This window comes from Zophobas morio, unplaced genomic scaffold, assembly GCF_036711695.1.
Source record: "Zophobas morio isolate AGI-343-1 ecotype UQ-CSIRO unplaced genomic scaffold, CSIRO_AGI_Zmor_V1 ptg000014l, whole genome shotgun sequence".
Taxonomy (NCBI): Eukaryota; Metazoa; Arthropoda; class Insecta; order Coleoptera; family Tenebrionidae; genus Zophobas; species Zophobas morio.
In genome coordinates, this window is record NW_026972119.1 from 16,977,736 (window position 1) to 17,005,658 (window position 27,923).

General features: G+C 35.5%; 1 protein-coding gene across 1 annotated transcript in view; it reads left to right on the top strand.

Moving 5' to 3' along the window:
- The window catches only part of LOC135128578 (EGFR adapter protein-like), an 803,179-nt gene that overhangs the window by 632,841 nt on the left and 142,415 nt on the right, over positions 1–27,923 (top strand). Inside the window, exon 4 of the mRNA XM_064055467.1 lies at positions 20,209–20,355. Within this exon, the coding sequence (XP_063911537.1) occupies positions 20,209–20,355 (147 nt within the window). The remainder of the gene's footprint in view (positions 1–20,208; positions 20,356–27,923) is intronic.

Sequence of the window (27,923 nt, forward strand, 5' to 3'; positions counted from 1 at the left end):
TTCTCAAATTATTTCAAAAACAAGACAAAGGATCCCTGTGATTATTTAAAACTACTTTAAAAACTAGGGTTCCCCGAAATTCTTCGAAACTACTTCAAAAATGCGAAACGAATGGTCCCCGAGACTATTTCAAATTACTTCTAAAACTAGATAAATAACAAGACACAAGTGGTCCCCGAGATTCTTTAAAATTACTTCGAAAACAAAACACAAGGGATTTCCAAAACTCTTTCGACTACTTCAAAAACCAAAATCCGGCAGTCTACGAGATTTTTTCAAATTATTCAAAAATAAGACACGGGATTCCCGTGATTCTTTAAAACCACTTTAAAAACCAGGATTCCCCCAGATTCTTTGAAACTACTTCAAAAACCCGAGACAAGTGGTCTCCGAAATTCTTTCAAATTACTTCAAAAACAAAACACAAGGGATCTCCAAGACTCTTTCGAACTACTTCAAAAACCACAAACCAGGGGTCACCGAGATTTCCTCAGATTATTTCAAAAGCAAAACAATGGATCCCTGTGATTATTTAAAACTACTTCAAAAACTAGGGGTCCCCGAAATTCTTCGAAACTACTTCAAAAATCCGAGACGAATGGTCCCCGAGACTCTTTCAAATTACTTCAAAAACTAGCCCAAAAATAAAACACAAGTGGTCCCCGAAACTCTTTCAAATTACTTCAAAAACTAGATCAAAAACAAGACACAAAGATCCCCGAAATTCTGTAAAATTATTTCGAAAACAAAACACAAGGGATTTCGAAAATTCTTTCAAAAACTAAAATCCAGCAGTCTACGAGATTTTTTCAAATTGCTTCAAAAACAAGACAAAGGATTCCCGTGATTCTTTAAAACCACTTTAAAAACTGGAAGTCCCCGAGATTCTTGGAAACTACTTCAAAAACCCGAGACAAGTGATCTCCGAGATTTCTTCAAATTACTTCAAAAATAAGGCAAACGATCCCCGAGATTCTTTGAAACAACTTCAAAAACAAAACACAATTGGTCCCTGAGACTCTTACAATTTACTTCAAAAACTAGCCCAAAAACAAGACACAAAGAATCCCCAAGATTTTTTCAAACTACTTCAAAAATAAAATCCAAGGGATTCCCGAGATTTTTTCAACCTACTTCAAAAACAAAACACAAGGAGTGCCCAAGATTCTTTCAAACGACTTCAAGAACCAAAAACAAGGAGTCCCCAAGATTCTTTCAGACCACTTCAAAAACCTCTCTAAAATGCTTATCAAATCATAGATGACGTGATGACAAAATTTTCGTAGTAAATATATAAAATTTAAATCAAATAAAATAACATACTCCTGTACTTGTGCTTTTAGAATCTGGTTTGATTTTAACACTATTATTTTATTAAAAATTTTTGTTCAATATTGCCAGGAGTATAATAATTATAAGTCTGAATCCCATCCTCGTCGACATTTTGTTCCTTTATCAGTGAAGTAAATGCTATCATGAATTCCAGGAGTTAAAAGGGATTTTGTACTATTTTTATGTTATCATTTATGTGTTCTACGACTTGAATTTTGGAACGTATATTCTCGGACATTCCTCTCACAGCGAAATGTGTCCCGAACGATCATATTTAATATGTGTTTTTATTTATGATAATTCTCATCGTTTTGTGGTTCTACTGTGATGTCAAAAAATGTTAATTGTTTACAGTTTCAATTCATTTAATTCAACTAATAACTTCGGGAGTACAAATTTCAGATGAAGACTCTCATATGTTAAAATAAGCACATGTGAACAGTTTAATTTCTTTTCAACTTGGCTCATATCAGTTCTCCTCACCAATGAAATTTTTTAACTTTCACTACGAACTGTGGTACAATCCAACAATTGCCGTTTCTTTGAGATATTGTAACATTGGATTTTGCCAAATTTTTTCATGATTAACCTCTAAGTATATATTAAAAAAGTATTTTTAGGCTTGAGAAATAAGAATTTGAGTTTTTGTAGATATTGTTGTAAAGCGCGGGAAAATCGGGTGAACGTTTATGTATAAGCAGATTATTTACACCCTCTGAAGTAGCTTCTTCGAAAAATTATGAATGGACTTCTAAAGTAGATACAGGTAACCTGTCCAAATGTATGGAAAAAAAGGGTATATTGGAGATCGAATCCTTCAAATGCATGGTTCTCGTTCCGTATAGTTGGAATTACTTATTTAAAGACCAGCTGTACTATAAAAAATATTGAGAAATAAAAATTATAATAATAACAAATAAAAACAAGGCTAATTCATAAACTACAGGTATAGGAGTATCGTATTTTGTGAAATTTATAAGGCATGTATGTAAAACGTTTCTCTGTGTTTTCTGTTCCTACTTCTTGCGTATTAGCACAAATTTAGACTGTTCTAGTTCCATCAACTCACTATATTTTAAAACAGAATGCTTTCGCTTTTAAGGAAAGCGATTTACGGTTCGTTTAAGCACGACGTGGCGATTTTTTTCTAGATAGAGTGCTTTTTCCGGTCACAAGTGCTCCTCTTTCTCATGCCCATCAGCCCAAATTTCACCGCTCAACTGTCATTAATAATATTTTAATTAATCATTTCCGGAAGACCGGTTAAACATAAGTAACCTCGCTCGTCGAAAACTTCCAGAAGTCCTCTTCCCGCAGCGGTCGGCGACTGCTTATTATCTGTCGGGTCACCGGGCCCCCATAAATCGTCCGCGTGTTGTGCGTATCCTTTAATCCGGCCCTGCTACGCTATGTTGTGTAATTCGAACGCAATCAGTGTGCACACAGGGCGGTTTGTACACCGCCACTAATTACTCCCTTCTGTGCAGACATCAGACTGTTAGTAACACGCGGCCACGTTAATACGTCTGCGATATGGAATCCTGTCCGTTACAGGAATACTGGATGGTGTGAAAGAGATAGGCGTACAAAGACCGAACCGATAACGTTTCCATACACAAACACACATGTTCACGCTACCAGAAAGCCGTATGATAGTGTCAAACATTTCCCGTCTGTCTGTATGCTTAACTGAGCCGTTCCCTCAAACATCTCGCCATTTTCGCCAATTCCAGTATTTTGGTTGCACTCGAAACGGCTTTTCAACCGCTAGGCTTGTTTGCTCCGGAAATTACTCAAGATCGATCGCTGAAATTTTTTCGTGACAAGTGAATTTTTAACAATGGGAGGATGGGTCGAGTGTCTCGTGATGGCGCTCGTTATCCTGGAGGACGCTGAAGTAACGCCGTCTTGAGGGGTGGGGGAGGTTGCATGAAATGGCAGCAGGGGCGGCTCGCCAAGACTTGTACATTGATAAAAGTTAAAAGGCCGGAAAACTGGAAGTTAGCGGTTGACAAACATTGAACAGAGGCGTACTACTCTACTCGGTAATTAATTTAACTCACATGTCCGATACCATGATGAATAACCAATGTACATCAGCATGCTGCACGTCAAAATGCAAATTAAAATATAAAATACATAATTTACTACGTTTCCTGATCCACAAAATTTAGGTCGCAAGATTTGGTTCCAACACATTGGGTCAACACCACATTAAGGCGTAAATGTAAAATTTTTTTTGGATAATCAATTTGAAGAAAGGTGGATTGGAAGACGTGGACCAATAGAATGGCCACCTAGGTCTCCAGGTCTGGCATCCCTTGATTTTTTTATGAGGACATTTAAAATGTCGTGTTTACATGAACAGACCCGATAATTTTGGCGGTTTGAAAATACGAATTGGTCAAGAAATAACTGGTATAAGTCCCCAGAGTATTGAAAATTCCGTTTATCAGATCTACCATCGTCTTGTTTGTGTCATGTAGTGAATGAGGGACAGTTTAAACAATTTCTACCGCATACATTTTTACTGTAACGTTTTGTACTTCAAAAACAAGACAAGGGATCCCCGAGATTTTTGCAAACTACTTCAAAAACCAGACACAAGGGGGCTCCGAGATTCTTTCAAATTGCTTCAAAAACAGGACACAGAATTATTCCCAGATTCATTCCAATTACTGGAAGGGGTCTCCAAGACTCTTTTCAACTAGTTTAGAAACAAAACTCAAGAAATCACCGAGATTTTTTCAAGTTACTTCAAAAACAGGCAAAAAGGGTCTCCGAGATTCTTTCAAAATACTTCAAAAACCATACACAAGGGACACCCGAGATTCTTTCAAACTACATCAAAAACAAAACTCAAGGGGTCCTCGAAAATCTTTCAAATCAATTGAAAAACAATACATAGAGCGATGCATGCGATTTATTCCAATTATTATTTAAAAGGGTATCTGATATCTTTTCAGATTATGTACTTCACAAACAAAATAAGGAATTTCCAAGATTCTTTCAAACTACTTCAAAAATAAAACAAAAGGAATCCCAAGAGTCATTTATACTACTTCAAAAACCAGACAAAAGGGATCCCAAGAATCATTTATACTACTTCAAAAACCAGACAAAAGAGATCTCTCAGATTGTTCAAATTGTTTCAAAGGCAATACACACAAAGGTACCCCAGATTCATTCATATTACTTCAAGGGGTGTCCGGGAATTTGTCAAGGTATGTACTTCAAAAATATGAGAAGAGATCCCCGAAATTCCTTCAAACTGCTTCAAAAACAAAACAAAAAAGGTCTCCAAGATTCTTCCATACTACTTCAGAGATCAGAGACAAGGGGTCCTCGAGATTTCTTCAAACTACTTCAAAAACAAAACATCAGATTCACTAAAATTACTGGAAGGGGTCTCCGAGACCCTTTTCAGCTAGTTTAGAAACAAACCCCAAGGGGTCACCGAGATTTTTGTAAATTACTTCAAAAAGCAGAGACGAGGGGTATCCGAGACTCTTTCAAAATATTCCAAAAACCAGACAGGGATCCCTAAGAATCTTTCAAACTACTTCAAAAAAAAAAATCCAAGGGGTGATTGAGATTTTTTCAAAAACCAGACAAAAAGGGTCTCCGAGATTCTTTCAAAATACTTCAAAAACCAGACACGAGGGATCACCGAGATTCTTTCAAACTATATCAAAAACAAAACTCAAGGGGTCCTCAAGATTCTTTCAAGTCGATTGAAAAAGAATACATAGAGAGATCCCCCGACTCATTTCAATTACATAAAAGGGTCCCTGATATTTTTTCAGATCATGCACTTCACAAACAAAATAAGGGATTTCCAAGATTCTTTCAAACTACTTCAAAAATAAAACAAAAGGGACCCCAAGAATCATTTATTCTACTTCAAAAACCAGACAAACGAGATATCGCACATTGTTCAAATTGCTTCAAACGCAATACACACAAAGGTACCCCAGATTCATTCAAATTACTTTAAGGGGTCCCCGGGAATTTGTCAAGTTATGTACTTCAAAAATATGAGAAGATATCCCCGAAATTCGTTCAAACTGCTTCAAAAACAAAACAAAAGGGGTGCCCAAGATTCTTCCATACCATTTCAGAGATCAGAGACAAGGGGTCCTCGAGATTTCTTCAAACTACTTCGAAAACCAAACATCAGATTCATTAAAATTACTGGAAGGGGTCCTCTAGACCCTTTTCAACTAGTTTAGAAACAAACCCCAAGGGTTCATCGAGATTTTTGCAAATTACTTCAAAAAGCAGACACAAGGGATCCCCAACAATCTTTCAAACTACTTCAAAAACAAAATCCCAAGGAGTTACTAAGATTTTTTCGAATTATTTCAAGAACCAGACAAAAAGGGTCTCCGAGATTCTTTCAAAATCCTTCAAAAACCAGACACAAGGGGTCCCTGAGATTTTTTCAAATTACTTCAAAAACAAAACCCAAGGGATCCCCTAGATTCTTTTAAATTGCTTGAAAAAGAATACATAGAGAGATCCCCTAACTCATTTCAATTACATAAAAGGGTCCCTGATATTTTTTCAGATCATGTACTTCACAAACAAAATAAGGGATTTCCAAGATTCTTTCAAACTACTTCAAAAATAAAGCGAAAGGGATCCCAAGAATCATTTATACTACTTCAAAAACCAGACAAAAGAGATATCGCAGATTGTTCAAATTGCTTCAAACGCAATACACACAAAGGTACCCTAAATTCATTCAAATTACTTTAAGGGGTCCCCGGGAATTTGTCAAATTATATACTTCAAAAATATGAGAAGAGTTCCCCGAAATTCCTTCAAACTGCTTCAAATACAAAACAAAAGGGGTCCCCAAGATTCTTCCATACTACTTCAGAGATTAGAGACAAGGGGTCTTCGAGATTTCTTCAAACTACTTCAAAAACCAGACATCAGATTCATTAAAATTACTGGAAGGGGTCCCCTAGACCCTTTTCAACTAGTTTAGAAACAAACCCCAAGGGTTCATCGAGATTTTTGCAAATTACTTCAAAAAGCAAACACAAGGGATCCCCAACAATCTTTCAAACTACTTCAAAAACAAAATCCCAAGGAGTTACTAAGATTTTTTCGAATTATTTCAAAAACCAGACAAAAAGGGTCTCCGAGATTCTTTCAAAATGCTTCAAAAACCAGACACAAGTGGTCCCTGAGATTTTTTCAAATTACTTCAAAAACAAAATCCAAGAGATCCCCTAGATTCTTTAAAATTGCTTGAAAAACAATACATAGAGCGATGCATGCGATTTATTCCAATTGTTTAAAAGGGTCTCTGATATCTTTTCAGATTATGTACTTCATAAACAAAATAAGGGATTTCCAAGATTTTTTCAAACTACTTCAAAAATAAAACAAAAGAGGTCCCGAGAATCTTTTAGACTACTTCAAAAGCCAGACAAAAGAGATCTCGGATATTCGTTCAAATTGTTTTAAAAGCAATACACACAAAGATACCTTAGATTGATCGAAGGTACTGCAAGAGGTACCGAGAGTCTTTCAAATTATGTATTTCAGAAACTTGTGAAGGGATCACCAAAATTCCTTCAAACTACTTCAAAAACAAAACAAAAGGTGTCCTCGAGATTCTTTCATATTACTTCAGAGATCAGAGAAAACGGGGATCTCGAGATTTCTTCAAATTACTTCAAAAACCGTACAAAAGTGGTCCCCAAGATTCTTTTATACTACTTCAGAGATCAGAGACAAGGATTCCTCGAGATTTCTTCAAACTACTTCAAAAACCAGACATCAGATTCATTAAAATTACTAGAAGGGCTCTCCGAGACCCTTTTCAACTAGTTTAGAAACAAATCCCCAGGGGTCACCGAGAATTTTGTAAATTACTTCAAAAAGCAACGACGAGGGGTATTTGACACTCTTTCAAAATATTCCAAAAACCAGACACAAGGGATCCCTAAGAATCTTTCAAACTACTTCAAAAACAAAAACCCAAGCGGTGACTGAGATTTTTTCAAATTACTTCAAAAACCAGACAAAAAGGGTCTCCGAGATTCTTTCAAACTACATCAAAAACAAAACTCAAGGGGTCCTCGAAAATCTTTCAAATCAATTGAAAAACAATACATAGTGAGATCCCCCGACTCATTTCAATTACATAAAGGGGTCCCTGATATTTTTTCAGATCATGTACTTCATAAACAAAATGAGGGATTTCCAGGATTTTTTCAAACTACTTCAACAATAAAACAAAAGGGATCACAAGAATCATTTATACTACTTCAAAAACCAAACAAAAGAGATCTCACAGATTGTTCAAATTGTTTCAAAAGCAATACACACAAAGGTACCCCAGATTCATTCAAATTACTTCAAGGGGCCTCCGGGAATTTGTCAAGTTATGTACTTCAAAAATATGAGAAGATATCCCCGAAATTCCTTCAAACTGCTTCAAAAACAAAACAAAAGTGCTCCCGAAGATTCTTCAAACTACTTCAAAAACCAGACATCAGATTCATTAAAATTACTGGAAGGGGTCTCCGAGACCCTTTTCAACTAGTTTAGAAACAAAACCCCAGGGGTCACCGAGATTTTTGTAAATTACTTCAAAAAGCACAGACGAGGGGTATCCAAGACTCTTTCAAAATATTCCAAAAACCAGACACAAGGGATCCCTAAGAATCTTTCAAACTACTTCAAAAACAAAAACCCAAGCGGTGACTGAGATTTTTTCAAATTACTTCAAAAACCAGACAAAAAGGGTCTCCGAGATTCTTTCAAAATACTTCCAAAACCATACACAAGGAATCACCGAGATTCTTTCAAACTACATCAAAACCAAAACAAGGGGTCCTCTAAAATCTTTCAAATTGCTTGAAAAGCAATACATACAGCGAAGCCTCCGATTTATTCCAATTACTGAAAAGGGTCCCTGATATTCTTTCAGATTATGTACTTCACAAACAAAATATGGGATTGTCAAGATTTTTTAAAACTACTTCAAAAATAAAACAAAAGAGGTCCCGAGAATCTTATAGACTACTTCAAAAGCCAGACAAAAGAGATCTCGGATATTCTTTCAAATTGTTTTAAAAGCAATACACACAAAAATACCCCAGATTGATTGAAATTACTGCAAGAGGTCCCGAGTATCTCTCAAATTATGTGCTTCAAAAACATGTGAAGGGATCACCAAAATTCCTTTGAACTACTTTAAAAACAAAACAAAAGTGGTCCTCGAGATTCTTTCATAGTACTTCAGAGATCAGAGAAAACGGGGGTCCCCAAGATTTCTTCAAATTACTTCAAAAACCATACAAGGGGTCTCCGAGTTGTTTTCGAAATACTTCGAAATCACCCGGTCCTAACCTCCCTATCTGTAACCCTTATGTCGGTTCTAGCTCACCTTGATTTCAATTGACCTAACCTAGAATCGGTTTGACTTTTTCCCCATGGATAGGCGCCGGTTCCAGGCCAGACATTACCCCAAGTGTGGACAGAAAGTGATGCGGGTTCTACCCCAGGTCAAATGAGGTCAAACTGGACTAGAACCCCCAGGAAGATTAAAAAAATAAGACACCAATGAATAGTTGTCGAGTTTATTCTCCAAAATTGAAACCTGGACTTGACGTCCCATACATGCCAAAATACAATTGTTGGAGGTAATATCAATATCGAAATAACAATTTGTACACCTACCAAAAATCGCTTATCAAACAGTACCACCAAGATAGGACCATAGCAAAACCCAACAATTGCAACAAATTGATTATCGTGTTATAGACAGTGATATCTTAATAGAAAATATTAATGCTCTTTAGTAACGAGTAGATCTAGAATGATTATCAAATCTTTGGGTTTGTGGAATGTACAGAAATAAAAATTACTTCTTTTGGCCATCGCCCTGAGCCGTACAACCCTTCCATACTATTTAGGTGAAATGAAGAGTCCCGTGATACACAGCTTCCACTCCAAAACTGTGCTTTTTGACTTCGTCGTACCACACCTTGATGGCGTCACGAGGTATTGGTACGTGAGTATAGTCGGATGAGTATCATCAGACATTTTCATTGTTATGTCTTGTTATCGCAATGGTACTTCGTAAACGACGAGTGGGTGCATTCTGTAACCACTTGTAAGCAAGAATATGTGGCCAAATACCGTGTTTTAATAATTCAAGAAACATCGTTAGACGCTCACATCAACAGATTTGTTCGAACTGGCAGTGTCAACATAGAAAAATCTCGTGGAAGACATTCAGTATCTGAACAAGTTGTTAATGATTTGAGACGCCTCGAGCAGAATCTGCAAATATCTTTGACAAAATTTCCTCAGCAGTCAGGAGTTCCTGTTGCAACATGAAATTGAACAATAGGTCCAAAGCATTGACGAAAGGATGTTACAGAAGATTTTTGAAATTAAAAATTTGTTTATTTTTATTGTAATGAGGTAGTTTTATTTTCTAAAAAGATATGAAGTATTTAGCCAACCGTGTGGTCTTTGTCATGCGTCCTTTAGTATAGTCCAAATCTGAGAGGCGGCACGTTTACATGACCTACCCCTATAATAATTTATATAAACCATGTTTAATTGTCCTGGGTAACTATTTAATCAGAACTATCTTTCTTGTAACTTAGATTAACTTGTACCGTTTTATTCTCATCCACTCGCTCACAAGATGAAAGCCACGATTATGTAGTTTTTGCCGGCTTTCTCAGTAAGAACCGTTTATGATGATTTTGAGTTAAACGGGAATGATCTAGGTTTTTGACCAGCTCTTTGTTAGTTTCTATAACCATGTCGAATCTTTTTTGCAGATAGCCGACCTGCTTGCTTAGTTTTTCCATTTCGTGTCTCACAATTGATTGACTATTATAGAACTCTCTACTTTGAAGAAACGCGCTGAATTCATTATTCTGCGATGTTAAATCATTGTTGTCTGAGGTACTTTCGGTGTTGTTTGTAATTGTACCCCTGTATTTTCGCCACGAGCCGCCCCTGCTCTTGATGTATCGACGCTTACGACGTCGCGGCTGAGTGTCACTTCGGAGGGTTCGATGGACGGTGTGAATGTAAACGGCTGAATTAAAATTATGCAAATATTATCATCCGTTTTGAAGCAGTTACCATTCTATTCAGCTCCATTAACCTCTGAGCTGATAAACATGTGTGGGGAATATTTGCATATTTTCCATTTATCGAGATTCCATTAAAACTTGAAATAATATTCCGCTATTTTTAATAAATTAAGCCACTCGACAACGTAGTTTTATAGTCGATATAATATAGCATATAAAATTTGCAGTATGAACGAAATTAAATTCGCAAGCATTTATCATTTATCCAAATGTTGTGAACGAATATCCATGAATTAGCTTCATCACGTTCATTTATTTTCGGTTGAAAAGCAAAATAAAATGCAGTCATATTTCTGGTATAAAATAACGTTTTCATGTCGCTGATTCATTAGTCCATGGTATTTATATTTTCACAAAAAATAGTCGTTGGAAATATCGGCTATATTGTTGGCGATGTTTTTAAAATTTTATACTATTTTGATTGCAACATAACGGGAAATACAGGTATTTAGAGTGCTTAAAAATGTTATAAAAACGCACACTATTTTTGGTAACTGCCAGAATACAGTCATGAAGGTTCCTTAACCATCAATGATCCAAAAAAAAATATAGAAAAGCATGAGTGAAAGGGTAAAAAGATTAATGAAAGAAATGATACAGAAGTAAAATTTAATTATGATTACAACAAATTAGTGTTCGTATATAAAAATATCCTTCCAACACATGTCACTTGTGTTTGTTGATGTGGCATGTGGACACGTCGAAACAACTGTACATAACCATAAAACTCCCGTTTTAGACATCACAACCCTAAAGGGCTCGCATTCCGGAGATGGATACCACGTGTGACGTTAACGCATCCCCAAGGCGTTGGTTGAATTCAATTTACATTTCACAACAGCAAAATGGATGATGCCACACTCATCGCAATATTGCCTGATAATCTACTTATTTATATCAGATGATAACGACACGCCTCCACCTTCACCAGCAGTAGTTCTTTGAACCCGCGGAAGCGAAGAGTGATGGATGGTCTTATTTATACAGCAGCCATTAATTACCGCGTCCATGTCACGAACTTTTTGACCCAAAATCAGCTTTTAACTCCATTAACACATTGTTAAGTCGCTCCAGTGCGCAAATCCTTCTTCACATATTTCTGGAGGCAACAGTACAACGGGGCATAACCCGAATGATTTGTGAGGCAACCGAGCGGTGCTTCATTACAATAATAACTGCGATAAACTCGCGAATTTCATTAAACGGGATGAATCTCACGATGTTGGAATGAAGACGAATTATTCCGGGACCTTCTAAATGCGGTAAGAAGCTTAACGTGTTTCCTGTTATTGAGAGAGCGACGATCCGTCTCAGTCAGGACGAGAGCGTCCTTCTGCTCCGGACCGACAAGCCACTGAGGAATTTCTAGCCGAAACCAGGTTAGTTTATTGCGAATTCCTGCCTTGTTTACTTCATTACAAAACAATTAATTTTCGAGGCCGACCGAAATTCGACCGTGCGTACACACGCCCGGAAAATTGAAAGGGGTGGCAAGCAGTCGCCCGGCAAAACGGATTTATACACGCGGAATTAGGTGGTGTCGCCAAAAATATTTTGCAATATGCACAAAAAGAAAACACGAATAAAATGACTTATTGTCGAACTCGGAATTTTTCGCCCGACAAAACGGGAATTCTGCACGCCAAATTAGGTCACGTTCACGACAAAATGACCTATGAAAACCCAAGTTTACCTGGAGAGTCCGTCTGGTTCCAACAAGATGGAGCACCACCGTGAAACTTTGACTCGAAGGTGGATAGGACGAAAGGGAGCGTTGAGTGACCGCGAGGTCACCCGATTTAACCCCACTTGAGATTTTTCTGTGGAGTTATGTAAAAAATCAAGTTTATGTTAATAAAGCACAAAGCACATTTTTACAATGATTGGGTACTAGTTTAATTTCTGAATAAAATTTTCGTGTGAATTTCATTTAAAATAATAAAAGAATTAATTGACGCTGTAATTTTTTGGAGAGGCGTATAATTAATCTTTTAAGGCCCGTTCCGACTTGAACACACGCAAACACGAAGGTAGCGAGCGATGTAGAATGGGGCAAATTAAGAATTTATAAATATTATCAGTTTTAATCTGGACAGCGACAACGTTTTTGGTGAAGAATGAGTTTTTGTATGCTCATAGCGACAGTGGTAATTAATGTACATGTATTTGTACACTTCCAAGTTCTAATTATAAATAATAATTATAGTGGTCGTTTGTACAAATGGATATACGAGTATTTAACTAATTGCTCTTTATTAAATGAATACCGATAAAAGCGACATATTATTATTAATTCACTTTTTTTTTAATTTGTTCACATGTAATTTTGACTATTGTTTTACCTGATCAAAAATAGAATAAATTTTTTTAGTGACAGTTTTATAACAGCCTCTCATGTATCATGTGCACGAAAGAAAATTTATTATCGACGCATGACGAACTTAAACCACTTTAATCTTCACTAATTTTGTCTTCTGTTTCTATTTGTAATCCAGCTTCATTACCACGTCTTTGATTTTTTTTATATGTAGATTTATGAGATGCGTAGACTTAAGAGGATCTCCCTCTATTTTTAACGACCTCTATTATTATCCCCTTAGATCGAGTGGCCTTCCGTTTTTCATGGACCGCAGGGCGTTTGTGACTTTATCTGTTCCTATTCCTAGTTTCTTACTTTATGTTCACTCTTGAACATATTCCGGTTTCATTGTTAGGTAATACTCCCTAATATTTTGCCCACTCTTTGTTCTGTTCGTGTCCTATTTGTTAACTAAGAAATAAATGGAATTTTTGCTTTATTTTACACTATTTTTTCCTGACATTATCTCCAGGGAGTCTTGTGACAAAAATAATACACCGGTTTAAGCTAATTAAGAGAAAAAACTAAGTAACTATCTACAAGAGAACTTTCGGCAAATAAAAAGAAAACCCGGGTCAAGGTCTTCCTGTGGGCTTGGTGGCTGCTGCGGATCCTGGGGAGGCGGCTATTCTGAAACTGTAACGGTACGGTTTCTCCAGCCAAAAAAATTTACTTCGTTACACTAGTTTCAAAAATAAGGAAAACACCTTATCTCTAAGTCTTGTGTCATCCTTTAACTACTTTCAAAGAAAGAAAAAAACAATCCGAGCTTTCAGTGCCCCAATACACACAATCAAAATAAGTTTAAAGTCGTTTCAATAATTCCGTCAGTTGTACTGATCAAGCTTCTCTATTTCTTACCATCTGAAATAAAACTACTGATTTTTCAAATTTCAAAAAGGAAATTAATCATTTTTGAAATCAAATTGCATTAATTAATTTCTTCAATAATAACCGTATTTTTATCCATTTAATACAATTTTTAAGTGTATATATTTTTATATGTATATATTTATACGTTTGTGTGTCAAAATTTCTAAATGGTCCAAACAGCCCCCGCCCGTGAAGTAATTTGAAAGAATCTCGGGCACCTCTTCTGTCTGATTTTTTAAATAGTTTGAAAAAATCTCGAGGACCCTTTGTCTCTGATCTTCGAAGTAGAATTTTGAAAGTAATTTGAAGGAATTTTGGGAAAACCTTCTCATGTTTTTGAAATACATAATTTGAAATATTCTCGAGAACCCCTTGAAGTAATTTTAATGAATCTGGGGTATTTTTTGTGTATTCTTTTCAAACAATTTGAACGAATCTCGAAGATTTCTTGTGTCTCATTTTCGAAGTATTGTACAAGATTCTGGAGAACCCCTTTTGTTTTATTTTTGAAGTAGTTTTGATAGAATCTTAGGAATTCCTTGTTTTGTTTGTGAAGTACACAATTTGAAAGAATATCAGACCCCTTTAAGTAATTGGAATGAATCGGGGGGATCTCCCTGTGTATTGAGAATCTAGGGGGCACTAGGTGTTTGTTTTGAAGTAATTTGAAAGAATCTTGGGGATCCCTTGTGTTTGGTTTTTGAAATAGTTTGAAAGAATCTCGAAGACCCTTTTGTCTGGTTTTTTAAGTAATTTGAAAAAATGTCGCTAATCCGTTGGGTTTTATTTTTATAGTATGTGAAAAGAGTCGCGGAGACACTTTCCAGCAATTTTTTTTTTTAAGTAATATGAAAGAGTCTCGAAAACTCCTTTGGTTTTGTTTTTGAAGCAGTTTGAAGGAATTTCGAGGATTCTTTCTCATATTTTTGAAGTACGTAACTTTAAAGATCCCCGGGAACCCCTTGAAGTAATTTGAATGTATCTGGACTATCTTTCTGTGTATTCTTTGGAACAATTTGAAAGATTCTTGACTTAGAATCCTAATTAGTATGAGAATTAGCCTGCATTCTAACTTTTTGTACGTTATTTTAGTTGTGCAATAAACTTATTCGTATTCGTATAGAATCTCGAAGATCCCTTACGTCTGGTTTTTGAAGTAGCTTGAAAGAATCTTGGGAATCCGTTGCTTTGTTGGTGAAGTACATAATTTAAAAAAAATATCAGGGACCCCCTTAAGTAATTAGAATAAATCGGGACGATATCTTTGTCTATTGTTTTTGAAGCGATTTGAAAGAATCTCAGGGACCATTTGTGTATTGTTCCTGAAGTAATTTGAAAAAATGATGGGGACCCCTTGGGTTTTATTTTTGAAGTAGTTTGAAAGAATCTCTGGTACCCCTTGTGCCTGGTTTTTGAAGTATTTTGAAGCAATCTCGTAAACACTTTTTATCTGGTTTTTAAAGTAATTTGAAAGAATGTTAGGGACCTCTTGACTTTTTGTTTTTGAAGTAGTTTGAAAGAATCTTGAAGTTGCATTGTGTCTCGTTTTTGGAGTAGTTTACAAGGAACTCAGAGATTTCTTTTGCTTGGTTTTTGAAGTAGTTTGAAAAAACCTTGGTGACCCCTTAGGTTTTGTTTTTTAAAGTAGTTGTAACGAGTCTCGGAGACCCCTTCCAGTAATTTGAATGAATCTGGGGATCTTTCTGCGTCCTGTTTTTGAAGCAATTTGAAAGAATCTCGGGATTTTCGAGGATCTTTTGTATCTGGTTTTAGAAGTAGTTTGGAGATATTTCGGGAATCTCTCCTCATATTTTTGAAGTACATAACCTGAAAAATTCCCGTTGAAGTGATTTGAAAGAATCTCGGAGATCTCTTTTGTCTGATTTTTGAAGTAGTCTAAACGATTCTCGGTACTCCTTTTGTTTTATTCTTAGGTAGTTTGAAAAAAGTCTTGGGAATCCCTTATTTTGTTTGTGAAGTAGACATGTTTTAAGTTTCTTGTTGTCGAAATAAGTCTACACATATTTAGAAAAAGAAGGCAAAATGTAGGCCCGCCCACCCCCCCCCTCTCATTTGTGATTAATTTTTTTTATTCGTCGTGAGCCAAGAGGGCGGAGCTTAACTGCACAATCCTTATTTCTCTACAAGAAATTAAAAACATGTTTTGAGTATCGTGTGGTTCAACGTTATTTTAAGAAAAAATTAAAGCCAAAGACCCATACCGTGATCTAAATAGTAATGAAGTTTTCACTCGTTGCTAGACCTAGGGACGGAGGCTAATTTTAAAATCCCTATTTCCTTACAAAAATTTACAATTTTAAAGGTGTTGTACGCTTCTAAAAATAAAAAAATCATCACAATTGAGACGGGGGGGTGGGCGGGGTTTAAACTTTGCCTTTTTGTTTTAATATGTGTAGACTCCTTTCACATCATGAAACTTAAAATATGTTTAAAATGGAGAATTTGTATAAGGAAATATCCATTATTGCAATTAGACTCCGTCCCATAATGGCTATGTATATTAAGAAAAAAAAGGAAAAATATAAGCCCCGCCCACCCACCCTATCTCAATTCTGATGATTTTTTTTATTTGTCGTAAGTCGAGGGGCGGAACTTAATTATAAAATCCTTATTTTTCTACGAGAAATTACCATATGAAGCGTGTTCTTAACTAATCGTGTTAAAGAAAGCCAAAAGAGAAGTCCCACCCATGCGTCTAGATCTCAATCGTGATGAATCTTTCATTTGCTGTCAGACCGAGGGGCGGAGCGTAATTGCGAAATCAATATTTCCCTATGCAAATTTACCATTTTAAACATGCTTTAAGTTTTTGTTGTGAAAAAATGACTACACATATTAAGAAAAAAAGGCAAAATATAAACCCCGCCCACCCACCCCATCTCGACTGTGATGATTTTTTTTATTCGTCGTGGGTCAAGAGGGCAGAGCCTAATTGCAAAATCCATATTTCCTTACAAAAATTTACCATTTGAAGTGTTGTAAGTTTCGAAGAATAAAAGAAATATATTTTTTTCTTAGTGTACATAGTATTTTCTTTGAACAACACGATACTCAAACATATATTTTTATTTCTTGTAAATAAGTCATTATTTTGCAGTTACTCTCCGCCTCCTTGGTTTACTGCGAATAAAAAAATCATCACAATAGAGATGGGGTGGGTGGGCGGGCTTAGATTTTGCCTTGTTGTTTTGATATGTGTAGTCTTCTTTTCACATCATAAAACTTACAACATGTTTAAAATATAAGGAAAATGTACCATTTTAACCATGTTCCAAATTTCTTGTTGTGAAAAGATGGCTATCTATATTAAAAAAAAAGGCAAAATATAATCTAATTTAAGTAATTGGAATCCATCGGGGGATCACTGTATGTATTGTTTTTCAAGTAATTTGAAAGAATCTCAGGAACCCCTTGGAATTTGTTTTTAAAGTAGTTCGAAGGAATCTCAGGGACCACTTGTGTCTAGTTTTTGAAGTAGTTTGAAAGAATCTCGGAGACCCTTTTTGTCTAGTTTTTGAAGTCATTAGAAATAATCTTCTGACTTCTTGGGTTTTTGTTTTTGAAGGAATTTGAAAGAATCTTGGGATTCCTTGTGTCTGGCTTTTGAAGTAGTTTGAAACAATTTCGGAGACCCCTTGTATCTGGTTTTTGAAGTAGTTTGACAGAATCTCGGAGACCCATTTTATCTGGTTTGTGAAATAATGTGAAAGAATATCTTGGACCTTGGGTTTTTGTTTTTGAAGTAGTTTGAAAGAATCTTGGGTATTCTTTGTGTCTAGTTTTTGAACTAGTTTGAAAGAATCTCGGTCACCCCTTGTATCTGGTTTTTGAAGTAATTTGAAAAAAACTCGGTAACCCCTTAGGTTTTGTTTTTAAAGTAGTTTAAAAGAGTCTCGGGGACCTCTTCAAATAATATGAATAAATCTGGGGTCTCTGTGCGTCTTGTTTTTGAAGTAATTTGAAAGAATCTCGGGGAACCCTTTGGATTTTGTTTATGAAGCGATTTAAAAGTATCTCGGAGACCATTGTATCTGATTTTTCAGATAGTATGAAAGAATCTGGAGCAAGCGTTTTGTCTTATTTTTTAAGTATAGTCTATTCATTTAGGGTATACCTAATAAAATTATATAGACCCCAGGCTGGTCTGTCCATGTGTGGATTTTCCTAAACACCATTCCTTCTCTGAATTTCAAATTTCATCGAAATTGATGTGGGTACAGGAGATTTTTCGAGTATTATTCCTCTTATATATTATTTTTCATCGTAAACTACCCAGATAACCAAAACTTCCAAGTCCGGTCTTAGATTAAGTATCAGGTAGATTCAGGTGACACTATAACTGCAGTTCCCATCAATAGTGGTTTAACACATCTCCAGCCCATCGTAAAGAGCTCAATATTATCATAATATTTTATGAAGTATATCCTAAACGAAACGTGTATACACATTTTGGGAGAATCTGGGGGAGAGTTTGTCTGATTTTTGAAGTATTTAATTTAAAAAAACCTTGGGGACCCCTTGTGTTTGAAGTAGTTTGAAAGAATTTCAAGGATCCCTTTCTTGTTTTTGAAGTAATTTAAAGAATCTAGTTCCCTTGTGTCTGATTTTTGAAGTAGTTGGAAAGCATCGCGAGGACCCCTTGTTTTTTGGTTTTGAAGTAGTTTGAAAAAATTTCAAGGATTCCATGTGGTTTTTAGTAATTTGAAATAATCTGTGAAAAACATAAATTTTTCTTCATATAAATAAAATTGCATAAAATTTGGATTCGGAGTAAACGAGTATGTTTGCTTAATGTTCTGAAAAATAAAACCACATTGCTTTAGAACTGCTTTCGTTGGAAGGTAGTTCGTTAAAAATCAAAGTTAGGTCACTAAAGTTGACTTCACCACTGTTGTTGTTCACCGTAAGTTATAAATGCAGCTATAATCACAGGACTATTTATAGTAGTGGAACAATAACATAAATTCTTTGATTTTAAATATCTGTGCTTTTATGTTGAAACTTCGGACTCGCACTTTACAAAACCGCCTACTTGCTGTCACAGCGACCCGATACGGAAATAACCCATTTCTGATAAATACCTATTGTGTTTAACAGCAAACAGTTCGACATAAATTTTAACAATGCTTCTTCGTTGACCGCGACTCCATTCACCTGAAGACAATCAGTCTTCAAAGGAAATCTAATTCTTAACAAGATTTATAATGAAACGTTACAAAAAAAAACAGCAAACAAAATAAATTAATCTCAAAACGTCCAAGCCACGAAGATATCTAGCCAGTTTTAAATCGTTCTGTTAATCTCTGTTTTTTTTATAAAAAAAAATGTCCTTTGATAGTGCAAATAAGCCCTTCATGTCCCCGTTTGCGTCGGAAAAGTGCTAAAACCGCCCTCCATCGAACTAAACCTTCTGCCTATTACAAACTAGCCAGCCATGCACACTAATTATATAACGGAATACAGGTGTTATCTTTGATGTTATGCCAGCTGTAAACAGCACCGGCCTGAAAATCTATTAAACACGGTCTAGTAGTTGCGAATACTACGTATATTGTTTATGCTAACTACATTCCAGCTTCCTGCATAAAACACCCCATTCAGCGCCGACAAAAAACTAATGTAGTGCATTTCTGAATATCTGGCGCTTCCATCCCTTAATATGACAGCCGACAAACAATCCCAGCTCCTCTTAGCGCAAACGAATTTACTTTTCCCAACTCGGACACTGTGATCGGTGTTCTAGACTGCGGCGTCGGACGTCTGATAAATCATGGGAAGTCACCGTTATCGATCGATTTTTTCGGGAAAAATGATTGTGTGTGATTAAATAGTTTGTTTCTGTCATTAGCGACTATTATTGTTAATAATGATAGATTCGTTGCGTTCTCGGCCGTTTCCGTTAGGAAATCACCGTTATTTTGATTTTTTGAATTCCATACGTTGAACTATTGTTCTCGTGAGAGATCGGTGAGGATGTTAGAGTTAAGGTTTTAGTAGGGTAATGTGACTATAATTGGAAATTACGTTTTCTATAATATTTCCATAATTTAAAGGTACACCACCTGTTGAATCACCTTTCAAGCCGAAAACGTTCTGGTTCAAAGTTGACTTTGACAAGCTTGATTAAAAATTCATTAGTGACAAGGAAAAAGTTTTACTATTTGCACATTCCTTACGTATGACTCTTGTCACTTTTACAATTCTGCCAACGCTCCAGCTTCCACCGAACAAAAGAATTAATTGGTTACAAATAAAATTATAGCGAAGCAATAAAACCTCAATTAGCACTCGACAGGTGTAACATTTCGACGACAAAGCTCAGACATGACTTCGCAAGCCGGCAAATTTCTTACGGTCGTAAACTTATTTGCGTTATGGTTATGGACTGTTTTTCGTGCACGGCACTAAAACACTTTTATGTGGCACGTTGCAAACATGGCAAACTCGCAGCAGGTAATTAATTGTCCACTTTTGTTGCAGATTGTCCACATGGCCCACGCGCTAAGGCGCATTTCATACGCGACCTGTGATCCAGAACACCGCCTTTTCAGCTTCTTCGCTCGAGAGCCCAAAGGCCACTTCAATCAACAATACTGCCACTCTTTCATCAGCCGGTCGTCCGAACAGGTGAGCGGGGAATGCCCTACGGGCGGCCTGTAGCCTTTTTTAGCCTTTAGGATCGATGGCCAAAATAGTGATAACTTGATTTGGAATAATTGCTAAGTTGTATGGAACGCCTATAGAGCATGAATTTTGTGGCGTATTCTATTCGAAGAAAACCGAGAAGTATACATCTATCAAATTGAAATTTTCATTCTTTCAAAGCGCAATTCCAATTCTCGTATGTTCTGGAGTAATGTTAAATTTGAAAAAAGGCTCTTTTTAACTCAAAAATGACACCTTCCTACATATTCGTCACTCCAAACTAAATAGACAAGGTATCCAGTCTTAAAGTTTCCGTATAGATCTAGAAAGCTTCAAATAACCGAATGCTTTGAACTCTTGCGCCTCTTTGGGCTTACACTGCGTTAAGATTGAAAAAGGCTGTTTTTATTTTAAAAATGACATCTTACATTTTCGTCACTCCATACTAAATGGATCGAGGATCAGGTCTAAACATAAGCCCATAGAACTAGAACTCTTCTAGAAATAGAACGCTTCAAAGCACAATATGAACTCTTGTGCCGTTCTGGAGTTATGTCTCCTTAAATTTCAAAATAGCCTTTTTTTAACTCAAAAATGGGAGCTTCCTAGATATTCCTTACTCCAAAAATCTGTTTAGATGAAGCATCGGTCTGAAAATTTGCTTATAGAACTAGAAAACTTCAAGAAAACGAATGCTTTAAACCGCATTGGAAATTCATGTATAATTCTAGAACTATATCTAGTTTTATTTGGAAAAAGGCTGCCTTTTATGTCAAAAACGACACCTTTCTATATGTTTGTGTCTCCAATCTACACAGATCAAGTATGCGTTCTGAAAATTCGCTCATAGTACTAGAAGGCTTCAAGAAATCTAATTCTTCAAATCTTAATGTCAACTCCTGTGCCGTTTTGGAGTTACGGTTCGTTAAATTTGAAAAAAGCTGATTTTTTATCTCAGAATGACATCTTCTCTGATATTCTTCACTCTATGTTAAACGGATTAAGAATCCATTTTGAAAATTTGCTCATATAAGTAGAAATTTTTAAGGAATGGAATGCTTCAAACCATAATCCAAATTAATCCAAATTCATGTAGATTTCTAGACTTATCTCTAGTCAAATTTGAAAAAAAAGGGCGTTTTTACTTCCCGAGCGTAAGCAAAGGAAGTATTGTAATCGAGTCCGTCGGCCGACTCTCTACTTTTACGTTTTCTCGATCTTTCATGACCCCTAGAAGACGAAGAAATAGGTCTCCCATTTCCGTCTGTCTGTCCGTCTGTCCGTCCGTCTGTCCGTCCGTCTGTCCGTCTGTTGTCCCGGATTTTTATTAGACAGATAATCTCCGAAAGTACTCGACCGATTGTTGTGAAATTTTGTACTTATATTAAGAATATCATGTAGATGGTAAAACGCTAACCAAAATTTGTCTAATCATCCCCACCACTAATGCGATGACGTCACTTCAAAATTGTACATAGTAAATGGGTTTTCAATTGTATAAAATAACATAGCCCTACACATGTAGTTTACAACTCTGAATCGACTTTTCACCCGAAACGTCCAGATTTTTGGAAAAAAAATAAAAATTATAAAACAACATTTTGAAATTTAATTTTTAATCTGCTAACCAGAATGCTTTGAAATGTTGCAGATGTTTTAAGGCTATAAAGAGCATCATAAATCTTTAGTCAAAAAATATTTGCTTATCCCCTCCAAAAACTTGATGACGTCAGCTCAAAAGTTTGTGGAATAAATCATATCTAAAATGTACAAAATATGATGAGTCTGTACTTGTAATCTATAACTCCATTCATATTTTTTGGATTTGCATATACAGGGTGACTCAAAAAAATTAATGAATGCGTAAATATATTTTATTGATTTAATCAGGAACTACAAAACGGAATGCTTCGAAATCTTGAAGATATTTTAAAATTATCATAAGCATGGTAAATTTTTGATCAAAATGTATTTGGTCGTCCCCCCTAAAAAATTTATGACGTCACCACAAAATTTTGCTGAATAAATCCTATCTAAAATGTACAAAATATGGTGAGTCTCTTTTTGTGATTTATCATTCCATTCAAATTTTTTCGATTTGCATATACAGGGTGACTCAAAAAAATTTATGAATGCGTAAATTTATTTTATTGATTTAATCAGGAACTACAAAACCGAATGCTTTGAAATCTTGCAGATGTTTTAAGGTTATAAAGAGCATAATTAATTTTTAGTCAAAATATATTTGGTTATCTTCTACAAAAAACTGATGACGTCAGCTCAAAAGTTTTCCGAATAAATCGTATCTAAAATGTATAAAATATGATGAGTCTGTACTTGTCATTTATCATTCCATTCATATTTTTGGATTTGCATATGCAGGGTGACTCAAAAAAATTAATGAAGGCGTGAATTTATTTTATTTTATCGATTTAATCAGGAATTACAAAACCGAATGCTTTGAAATCTTGGGAATATTTTAAAGTTATTATAAGCATGGTAAACTTTTGTTCAAAATGTATTTGTTCATCCCTCCTAAAAAAATTGATGACGTCACCCTTAAATTTTGCTGAATAAATCCTATCTAAAATGCAAAAAATATGATGAGTTTGTACATGTGATTTATCATTCCATTCATATTTTTTAGATTTTCTTAAGAGGTGGTTCAAAAAAATTATTGAAGTCAATTTATTTTATTGATTAAATTAAAGGCAACACTTATTATTAGTATTACACCCCAACCAACCCAATTTGGTAGACACAAAATTTGTTAAAGGAAAAACTCGGTTGAAACATAAGGGTAGCACGCTTATTTACATCGACTTTAACATTACAGACCTGCATTTGTTTTATGCGCTCACTTGGTTCCGCGAATGTGACATGTTTATAATCAACCAATTGTGAATTTCACCGTCAAGAATTAAAATAAAACCCAATGTTTTATATAACAAGCGGAAGTCGAAGCAATAAAACCGATGGTCGTTTTGTTTACAGTTTCTCTGTTTGACTCTCACGTATGCTGTTACGCCTGTCATCTTAAATTAAGAATGTTTATACATACAAGATTTTCAGTTGCCTCTGATACATATACGTGAGTAAATTGTTTCGTTATTTTATTGATTATTACAAATCAATATTCAAAACGACCCAATTCATTTTCCCGAAAATTTGAGAATATAATAATTTTATTCTTAGTATTACACTACATCTATCCCAACTGATATACGTGTCCTTGCACAAATGTTGATGACGTCATCGCAATTTTTTTTTAAATTCCCACTACAAAAATGTAATGAGAAAAAAAACACAATAGGCATGCAGTCGTCAAGTTTCCGACAGCGAGGGAAGTACTGTCTAAACTCTTTAGACCAATTTTTTTATTTTAAAAATGACACCGTCCTACATATTCGTCACTTCTGATTAAATGGATAGAGAACGCAATCTGAAAATGTGCTAGTAGAATTACAAATCTTTAAGGAATCGAGTAATTTAAACCCCAATGCTAATTCATCTATAGTTCTAAAGTTATGTCTAGTTAGATTTGAAAAAAGACTGTTTTTTAGCTCAAAACTGACACCTTGTTCGTAGATTTGTCTCTAATATACACGAATCAAATATTTGGTCTGAAAATTCACTATACTACTAGAGAACGTCAAGAGATCCAATTCTTCAAACCGCAATATGAATTCCTATGCCGTTTTGGAGTTATATCTCGTTAAATTAAAAAAAATCTGTTTTTAGCTGAAAATGGCAATTTCTCATATATTCTTCACTCCATGCTAAAACGATTGAGGATCCGGTGTTAAAATTTGCTAATAGAATTACAAACCTTTAAGGAATCGAGTACCTCAAACCGCAATGCCAATTCTTCTATAGTTCTAAAGTTATGACTAGTAGATTTGAAGAAAAACTGTTTTTTAACTCATAAATAACACCTCGTTATATGTTTATCTCTAACATACGCGAATCAAGTATTCGGTCTGAAAGTTCGCTCATACTAGTAGAAAGTATCAAGAAATCGAACTCTTCAAACCTCAATATGAACTCCTGTGCCACTTTGGAATTATACCTCGTTAATTTGACAAAAAATTTTGTTCAGCTGAAAATGTATATATTCTTCATTCTATGCTAAGCGGATCGTGGATCTGGTTGAGCAATTTGCTCATTAAGCTAAAAAGATTCAACGAATCGAATGTTTCAAACCGCAATGCAAATTCTTGTGCCATTCTAGAATTACATTTAGTCAAATTTGAAAAATGAGCTGTTTTTTAACTCAAAAAGAAAAATGTAGGTTTTAATATATACTTTGTCGCTTGTAAGTAGAAGTGGAAATAGATCCAGATATAATAAAGAATTTAGAATTTGCTCCAATAACCTCTGTCGATGTTGAAAGATCGCTTTCAATCTTAAAATATGTGTCGTATGACAAACGCGAATCATTTCTAATAGAAAATTTTGAAAAACATTTAATAATTATTAAATGGATTTTTTGTTTTTTTTTTGTTTAATTGCCACAATCAGTCTTATCTTAGCAAGTACTAGCCCCGCCCACCCACCTTTTATTTTCTTAGAAGATATGTTCTCATTCTAACGATTTTATTTTGTTCAATATAAGATCCACTTTTCTTTCTGGCTAGATAAAATGAATCACTGAAATGGAGGGGGGGTGAGTGGGCGGGGTTAATTGTATATATATATTCCTACATAGTCTTTTATAAGCAAGCATTAACCCCGCTCACCTACCCTCTCTTCATTCGAGTGAGTACTTAATATTGTTCAGTCTTATCTTAATAAGTAGAACCCCGCCCACCCACCCTTTATTTTTTTAGAAGATATGTCATTTACCAAAATCAGTCTTATCTTAGCAAGTACTAGCCCCGCCCACCCTCACTGTTCTCATTCTAACAATTTTATTTCTATTCAGTATAAAATTCACCTTTCACTCTGGCTAGATAAAATGAATCACTAAAATGGAGGTGCGGTGAGTAGGTGGGTTTAATTATATGTTCTTCTGTAGAATGAGAATAGGAATACTTAATTATGTGCCATAAGATTTATTTTTTATTTCAGAAAAAAAAAATGAGAAAACGGGTGGGTGGGCGGGGCTAAGTTTAACTTTTTGCTACAGACTTTTTTATAAGCAAGCATTAGCCCCGCCCACCTATCCTCTCTTCATTCGAGTGTCTGCTTAATACTGTTCAGTCTTATCTTCCATGCCAACCGAACGGGATATCTGGTCTGAAAATTTGCTCATAGAACTAAAAATCTTCAAGGAATCGAATGCTTCGAACTTTAACTTTAACTCAAAAATTACTGTGTCCTCCATATTCGTCACTCCATCTAAACGGCTCGGGGATCCGGTCTGGAAATTTGCTAATAGAACTACAACTCTTTAAGGAATCGAATATTTCAAACCACAATACCAATTCATGTGTAGTTCTAGAGTAATATCTAGTTAGATTTGGAAAAAAGCTATTTTTTTTACTGAAAAATGACACTTATGTCTCTCCAATCTACACGGATCAAGTATTCGGCCTGAAAATTGGCTCATAGCACTAGAAAGTCCTAAGAAATCGAGTTCTTCAAACCTCAATTTGGGTTTCTGTGCCGTTTTGAAATTATGCCGCTTTAAAATTGAAAAGAAGCTATTTTTTAGCTCAAAATGACACCTTCCTACATAGTATTACGTTGGTCGGTGATTTAAAATCGGCGTGGATAAAACCCAACAATTTATTTCTCAATAACTTAAATTTACACGACACAGCGATTATGTACAAAATAATTCCGGCGCAACTTGACTGAACTCTTCGCTCAATTCGAGTCGTTAACTGAATAATCTCGTTCCCGAAGGAGGCCTCTATTTAAACCCTTCTAGAAATTCCGCAGTCGAGGTCTTTCTGGAATACCCATTCCGACTTCCGCTTCCAGCTTTTTTTAGCGAACGCCGCCCGACTTCCGTCACCCAGGATGAGTCACCCATTATCGCCGTACATACTACTATGGGTTTATTTCGTAACAATAGTCTCCACTCCATTCTAAACTGATTGGGGATCCAGTTTGAAAATTTGCTCATAGAACTAGAAATCTTCAAGGAATCGAGTGCTTCAAACCACAATCCGAATTCATGTATAGTTGAGTCTGAAACTTTGCCAATAGAATTACGAATCATTAAGGAATCGAGTACTTCAAACGCAATACCAATTCATTTGTCATTCTAGAGTTATGTCTAGTTAGATTTGAAAAAAAGCTGTTATTTAACTCAAAAGTGACACCTTGTTATAGATTTTGTCTCTAACACACACGAATCAAGTATTCGACGTGAAAATTTTCTCATTGTACTAGAAAGCTTCAGAAAACCGAATTCTTCAAATCGCAATTTGGACTCCTATGCCGTTTTGAAATTATGCCTCGTTAAATTTGAAAGAAGTTGTTTTTACCTGAAAATGATACTTTCTTATATATTTTTCACTACATGATGATAATTTGCTCATAAAACTAGAAATCTACAAGTGTGCTTCAAACCGCAATGCGATTTCGTGTGCCGTTCTAGAAGTATGTTTCGTTAAATTTTCAAAAAAGCTGTTTTTAAGTCAGAAATGTCACCTGTCTATATCTTTGTCTCTCCAATCTACACGGATCAAGTATCCGGACTAAAAATTCCCCCATAGAACTAGAAATCTTCAAGGAATCGAATGCTTCAAACTATACATTGTGGACTGTTTTTAATTCAAAAATGACACCTTCCTACATATTTCGCAGTTCCTACTAAATGGATCGATGATTCGATCTGAAAATGTGCTGACAGAACTAGAAATCTTCAAGCAATCCATGCTTCGAACTGTATTATGAACCCGTTTTGGAATTATATTGTGTTCAGTTTGAAAAAAGGTTGTTTTAAATAAAAAATGACGCCTTTCTACATATTGGTCACCCCAACCTAAACGAATGAAGTATCCGGTCTGAAGATTTGTTCGTAGATCTAGAGAGCTTCAAAGAATCGTGTGCTTTAAACTGTATTCTGGTCTCTTGGACCGTCTTGGAGTTACATTATTTTAAATTTGCAAAAAGGCTGTTTTTTAACTCAAAAAAGACACCTGCTCACATATTCTTCAGTCCAGACTAAACGGATTGAGGAACCCTCCGAAAATTTGGTCATAAAACTAGAAGTCTTGTCCGAATCGCAGCGCGAATTCGTGTGTAGTTCTAGTTAAATTTGAAAGAAGGCTGTTTTTTTAACTAAAAATGACACCTTCCCTCATATTCTTCACTGCATCCTAAACGGGTTGAGAGTTCGGTCTGAAAACTTGCTCATAGAACTAGAAAGCTTCAAGGAGTTGAATGTTTGAAATCGCTTTGTGGACACTTGTGTCGTTTTTGAGCTATATTGCGTTTATTTTGAAAAAACTGTCTAGACCCAAAATGTCACTATAAATCTGTCACTCCATGCTAAACGGATAGAATCGAATTCGGTCTGAAAATTGCTTCAAACTACAATGCTATTTCCTGTGTAGTTCTAGAGTTATGTCTAGTTAGATTTGAAAAAAAATGAC